Genomic DNA, 7500 nt, shown 5'->3' on the forward strand with positions numbered 1-7500 from the left:
ATACCCATGCAAGAATGTCTGGTTGACAATGGGAGCCCGTTGATCAATCAAAACGTCGTCTCATACAATAGAAATCTTTACAATGTAGCTACAATTCATCGTCTGGCTCAAACCAAATCTTACCGCTGTTTCTTGACACTGTCTGGAGTCAACTTTACCAACTTTGTGTACATTTTTTTGCGCGCGAATTATTATCTTAGCATTATCACTAAATTACATCACAGAACAAGGATGTTGGTTCCAGCTTGTCTGTGATTATATACATTGTAACAATGTATGACATGTAGATTAAAATGTAACAATTATACTTATTTTTTTTGTCATGCCAGATGTAGCAATGTTGATAAGATATTTGTCGAGTCGGGCCAGACAATATAAAATGTAGCAATATGTTAATGAGATTTCGTCGAGCCAGGCAATATAAGATGTAACAATGTTAGAAAGATGTTTTGTCTGGCAATGAAAAGTAGCAACGTTAGGAAATGCTTTGCCGAGCCTGATGACGTTTTGTTTCAATTCAACTTGCTTCCATTTTACTCAGGTTGCTCAAAACATGGTTCTACGAATTACTTTATCTAATGTAGACGGGGAAATTTGAATGATGGACTTGTCAAACCTGTCAAGTGATATATTAGTTGTTACTTGATACAATTATTGATTGTAATAGGCTTTTGTGTCCTTCGGGTGTGTCACTACGTGTTAAGTTTACTTTGTATTGGATTTGCTGCAAATACACCACAACCTCTCGAACATACACGTATTTCAACAGCACAATTTCGTTCGTCAATGTGAACTTGATCCAAAAAATGTCACTCGCCTTATTCTAAGCTACAGTTGTACATAATATGTAAAGCTGTGGACTGCAGAAACTCTAGGTTGACCAGTTTTTAACTACGCAAACATCTGTCATGGGTAATAAATTTATTTTATTAAAAAAACAATATTTCTCGTAATAGTAGTGGCATCATCTTACCAAAAGTAGCGGACCCTTACTTATTACTGATCTGAGTGATATTAGAGTCTAAGCGACTTTTTACCGTAAGAATATTGGTTGTACCTTATTTCGTTCGCAAAAATGTTTGTTTAGAAATCTCGAAATTTCTGATGCTCGGCGAGTTGTCTTTAGGCATGCGGTTTTCGTTTCATGTACCTCAGTATCATTTAAAGTTTATTCAGGCCACAAACCCTGGAGTTCACCGTAGGTTGACGTTGTTTGCCTCTTTGTGCGCTCAGTTGATTTTCTTCACACCGTCTTCGTTCGTACTGTTGATAATTTCGGCTGAACGTTTGTCACATTGTATGCATGTTAACGTTTGCACGGTTTGTGCCTCGAGGTTACCGTAAAGAGAAGGCGAACCAGTTGCCATCACGATATCGATGCTTTGGTCACGGTTGACAGTATTCCCCAACCCTGTCCCCTTGGGTGACAGATAAGTGGCGCTTTATAAACCGCCCTATCCCCCTATTAATTGAGAATATCACTCGCTAAATTACACACGCACATTGGCATCCGTTCTAGCGAATATTGATAAGTTTGTTATTGACTATTATGATAAACTACCCACATTATACAATTCAGAACTAATAAATTATTCCCATGTGATTTGACAAAAGCACCTTGTTTGAGTGATATGATCTGCCAGCCTCTGGTATGATTGTGTTCATTATCATCCGACAGACTCTTTGATAATTTCTTCAAAATAATAGTCAACATGTCACAATAGTAACACGTATATAAGTCCTAAGGGAAAGAAGATGTCAATGCTGCCGATGGCAAACCAAATTATATATTAAGTAGTTCCATCTATAACCCATGACCCGATATCACGTATTTTGAACTAGGTATATCGCAGACAGAGTTTATAGTTGGCTATGAAGAAGGCACACTTACAGTTTAGAATATCAACAATATACGTAATTTAATTTTGTTCTGCGTATTAAACTCAACTGTATGTATGTGACTATTGATGTGTGGAGAGAGAGATAGAGAGAGCGAGACAGACAGACAGTCAGACAGACAGACAGACAGACAGACAGACAGACAGACAGACAGAGACAGACAGACAGACAGACAGACAGACAGACAGACAGAGAGTTATTGATAGATTCTGTATAAGTCAGTTCGGGGAATTAATCTTTATAGAGAAGATGACATTGAAGATATATGAGCAGAAAATAAGTTTTACTTTAAGTAAGTCGTAAAAGGAAGTATCTTTCCTTGGTTTAAAGGGAATGGTTCATAAAACTGATTGTTTACATTCATTTCCGTCCTTGCCCACCTACCAACACAACCACCTTGGTGACCTGTCGTTACACTGTGACATTACTGAACTCGCTGGAGATAAAACTGAAAGCCCACTTGTTGTCACTGTTCGATTTTTTCGAAGGCTGTCGAATAATACATTACATCTTTCTAGGAACGTTTCGACCCTTCTGATTAATTAGGTGGCACACGCTGAGTTTATAAGCTTTTTACTCCAAAGGAAAATACTGACATAAAACCTCGGCTAGACTATTCTGGTATAAAGTTAATGTCATTGCAACCTTTCTTTGACGTTACAATTGTCTCCTGACATTGTTGGAATTGTTAATTGCATAGTAGGGATTTCCTTGACATTTTTATACGTATAATAAATTACGTCATCAGATATGTTATAAGTTATTGTCTTAGTACCAGGTTTGAGTTTAGTCAATTGCAAATTCTGGTTAAATGTGTTTCAGAATACTACAGCAAAATAGATATGCGCGCCAAGTAGGCATATTCCCCTTTAATTTATTCTATTCATCGACACCGCTGATGTACTGAATACTCTGTCTTAGCGCCTGCGTGTTACTGGTCCAGGAATAGTTGTTATTCAGGCACGGATCATATCACATGTTTGTCATTAAACTAATTATAATAGGATATTGGTACATTTTGATCACTTGGCGATTATACATGCTTCAGTGAGAACAATAAAAACATAAACAGGCCGAAAGTAAGAACAAATTTGAAAATGTCGTCCGATATTTGCAAACACTCGCGTTTATTAAAGGGGGATACTGGCATGAATAGTACACGACATCCTTGGTAAATATGATAACTACTTACAGAAGCATTACCAGTCAGCTAACGATACTCACCATTACAAACACATTTGTCGAGTCTACTCTAAATGGCACTAAATGTCTGTTTTGACAAGCGAGTGATCATTATTTTAGTTGTGTCGGTCCCTTTGAGTGAAACGTTTGGAAACCCATTCCCCTAATATAACGGCGTCGACCGTTGATGGCGATCAACACAATACGTACGTGTAATATTTGTCGTCTGCTTGCTGACAAAATGGTTTCTGTTAAAAAAATAACCAACTATAGAATTAATGAATGAATCTTATTTTTTAAAATATCCTGCTCAGGAGTTGTTTTCGATACATCATGCAAAGTAAGAATATGCCTTCTTTCCTCTTGTTTTTGCGATTCTATTTAGAGATAGCGTAAATTGATAGATTGGGATTACCGATTAGCTGGCGTATTCCCCGCGTGACGTCATCAGCTTACTCTAAAACAGATGGATTGGATATGTGTTGATTTCTTGTATAGAGGTTTGGCAATAAGCTATCGATGTATATACTGCATTACAATGGTTCACGTAGTTTAAAAGTCAATAAACCATTACACAGTACATCGACACTGTTTTTGAAATCTATATAAAATAGTTGAAGTTCAATGTACTTTCTCTGTATACATTATAATGGCATCATAATGGCCGAATTGTTAGACTTATAAGTGGCTGACATTGGATTCTGCAGAATGTAGATTTGGGGCCTCACTTCTGCTTTTGTCTCTGAATGGTTAAAATCCTTCAGCAAGATTTGAACCATGATTACATCAATTATTTAATCCTTGACTTTATACTACCCCAGCGAGTTGAGAAAAGACAAAATCCTTTAAGCTTTGTGTCGTTATAGGTGCGTACCTATACGGTTTTAGGATTCGGATTCTTTCTTCTACAACGTCAGCATTTTTGGAATCTTTTGATGTAAAAGGTCCCCCAGGCATATTTGCATAAGAGGTTTTCAGATAGATAGTTCTAGTTCTAATTTGAATGAACGGACACGGGAAAATAGCTGTGTTATATTATTAATGCGCTTATAGGGGGAAAAGAAGTAATTTCACCACCTATTTTTAGTATACGTTAATAAGTCTTAAACCATGCGATATACGAGATTGGGGATGGTCCAAGGCCGAAACAGTATGCCGTGAAAAACGAGACAATTTACAGTAGGAAGGTTTGCATGACTCGTTCCACCGTTATATTGTCTAATTACAATATGTCTTGAACTTGTGTGGATAATGATAGCACTGAATTAACTGTGATCCTGCCCTAAGGCAAGGTCACATACGCTGTAAATCAGCAGTATATAAAATGTGAATCTGACAACCTTTTTCTCGGGCAATCCACTGCTTATGCGCAATAGCTAGCTAGTTGGTTGGTGATGACGTCAACAATTAATGCCATAATGGCGCTTCTTGTTTCTATGAACTACGCTCGATTCTCGAACGCCTACAACCCGAACACGATTAAACTGAAGACGAAATTAAAGAGCGTGCAAAATAGGCGATTGTTGTATACGCCATAATACGGTGCCAATCAATAGCACTTCAAGCACAATCAAGACGAATGGCATCTTTCATTCCGGTCGCTGCAAGCTTTAAAAGCCGACCAAACATTTAGATAATACATCTATGTTCCCAGAGACTAAATTCAAACACGGATAGGCTTCTCCCGGGAAGTATTTATACAATGAACAAATATACAGCAAAAGTGCTGAATACGTTGTTACAAAGAAACAAATCCAAACTCTATCGATTTGCGAACGTCTGGGCTACGATAAGATAGAACAGAATAATGGTTCGATAGGATGCGTACAGTTTTTCGAAATGTTAAAAAAACTCGCTGATAGCGTAAGGTATATTCTCTATCCAGATAATATAAAGGGGTATTCTCCATCCATCAATGAAAAGATGGCCTCTGATAGGCGATATTTTTCTCCGGGGCATTCAACCTCTGTATCTATCCCCTACAGAAAGGAGATGATAATATGGCAAGCTCTTATGAACCGTTGATTAAATAAGCCATTCTCCTTTCACGTGTTTATGTTCTGATATTTAGCTATTTAATTGCGACCTCACACCCTCTTTACAACATCCATAAAGAGCAGACTAAGCAATCGAAACACGGAATCATACACTTGGTTCTTTTACGAAGAGCAAGATAACATTACACGGACATATATTTGTATGTAACATGTGGTATGTTCCGTATAGAGCGCGATTTTGAAATGCAGCAGAAATTTAATGAGGCCCTAGCTACTCCGCCATGATTAATTTAAAAATGACCCCAGGGCACTGTATTTCTATCACATCGTTCGATCAAACAGACGGTATGGGCCAGAATATTATAATTTTTCACATTTTTTGTGTGACTACAAGGACGTACATATATGCTGAAATTTGATATCCTGTAAGGTCAGACAGCCTGTGTTTTCAAACTCACATGTTGAATGTCAATTTATGGTTGAAAGCAATGTAATGATCTGAATTTTAGTCAGCGTGTTCATGGACATGCATGTAAACAACTGAATTATTTTGCGTTGCCCCATCTATAACCTGTCACCTAATGAATCTCACTTTTCGGTTTGTACAATAAGGTAGATGGAACAGCTGATCTATTTTAACGCCATCTTGAATAGACGTAGATTGTATCATAGGAGGTTACAATTTGAAGATATAACGTATGTGGGAATGATACATTTCTGTTCCAATGATTAGAACGGTTGCCATGGAGACAAATCATACGGGCATTCCCATACGACTTTGACATTACACTAAATATGTCCCAAGGCTCGTATAAATTTTACCTTCATAATTAATTCTGCCGTCGTTATTTGTATCAGCATCTTTAATCATTTCTTCCACCTCTTCTTGTGATATCGTCGACTCCTCCAGATTCAACATAACGTGGCGAAGTTCGTCTGCACATATAAAACCTGTTCCCTCCATGTCGAAAACGTGAAAGGCCTCCCGAAGCTCTTCTTCCGGGTCAACTCCACTCATCCTTTTTGCCATGAGATTCAAAAATTCCGAAAAATCTATCGTTGTATTTCCTTAATTGATAAATAGAAATTGTGTAAGTTTTGTATTAAATGATATAATGATATGTAATCATGTCTGTCTGTCTGTCTGTCTGTCTGTCTGTTTGTCTGTCTGTCTGTCTGTTTGTCTATCTATGTTTTATGTATGTATGTATGTATGTATGTATGTATGTATGTATGTATGTATGTATGTATGTATGTATGTATGTACGTATATATATATATATATATATATATATATATATATATATATATATATATATATATATATTATACACCCCTATCAGTATTTATCAAATATTTTCTATTACGTCAGTTTTTGTTATTGGAACCATTAATCGTATAAATATTACGTTCATCAAATGTAGACACGACTTTGCAGCCACAAATACGAGAGTAATTGCGAAGAAATCATGAGTACAGTTACTGTAGTTCTATGACGTACGATGTCGTCTGATATCATACGATGTCGTCAGATATCTTATCTAGAAGCCATATCTATGTTGTGTGTATTAATATTTTCAAAACTGAATGTAGGTACTAGGTTGGTTGGTGAAATGTCGTTTATTCTGAAACAACGTCATATCCAGGTTCTGCAACCTTGCATGTGCTTACAGTTTTTAATGCTCGTTCATTTTCTAGCAAATGTGTTTACGTTCGTCTTTTACTTTAGTTTCCTTTTGTTTTATATATGAATAATTTCCATTATTTGATATCTTTGATTGTGTTTTTCCTTGGGCTACACTATTTGGTACTTTTCACCTCTGCTGTTTGGGTTAAAGTCGATTAACGTGAGAACAACTCAAAGTTCAAGCACTGTGCAAATTGGACACACGTGTTCTAAGGTTATATTCTTTGTTGGCAATGTGATGTGATGTGATGTGATGTAATGTGATGTGATGTGATGTGATGTGATGTAAATGTGAAGTGATGCGATGCGATGCGATGCGATGTGCTGCGCTGTGCTGTGATGTGATGTGATGTGATGTGATTTGATGTGATGTGATGCAATGCAATGTAATGTTATTCGGGATGTAATAGGATGAATATGTGATTTGATGTTATGTGTTATGCTATGAGGTGACGTGATGTGATGTGATGTGATGTGATGTGATGTGATGTGATGTGATGTGATGTGATGTGATGTGATGTGGTGTGATTATATATGATGTGTGCGATGTGATGTGATGTGATATTATATGATGTGCTGTGCTGTGCTGTGCTGTGCTGTGATGCGATGTCATGTCATTGTACATTGTAGGTTTGTTACACACCCATATTATAATGTTTTCTTGTTAGTCATGCAGCATGTTTAAGCTCCGATATATGAAACACCTGTTCAAATAATGTGTTTGGTTTTGTAGAA

General features: G+C 36.9%; 1 protein-coding gene across 1 annotated transcript in view; it reads right to left on the minus strand.

Moving 5' to 3' along the window:
* The window catches only part of LOC144442777 (uncharacterized), a 26991-nt gene that overhangs the window by 390 nt on the left and 19101 nt on the right, over positions 1 to 7500 (minus strand). Inside the window, exon 4 of the mRNA XM_078132149.1 lies at positions 5901 to 6146. Within this exon, the coding sequence (XP_077988275.1) occupies positions 5901 to 6146 (246 nt within the window). The remainder of the gene's footprint in view (positions 1 to 5900; positions 6147 to 7500) is intronic.

Source organism: Glandiceps talaboti, chromosome 11 (assembly GCF_964340395.1).
Source record: "Glandiceps talaboti chromosome 11, keGlaTala1.1, whole genome shotgun sequence".
NCBI lineage: Eukaryota > Metazoa > Hemichordata > Enteropneusta > Spengelidae > Glandiceps > Glandiceps talaboti.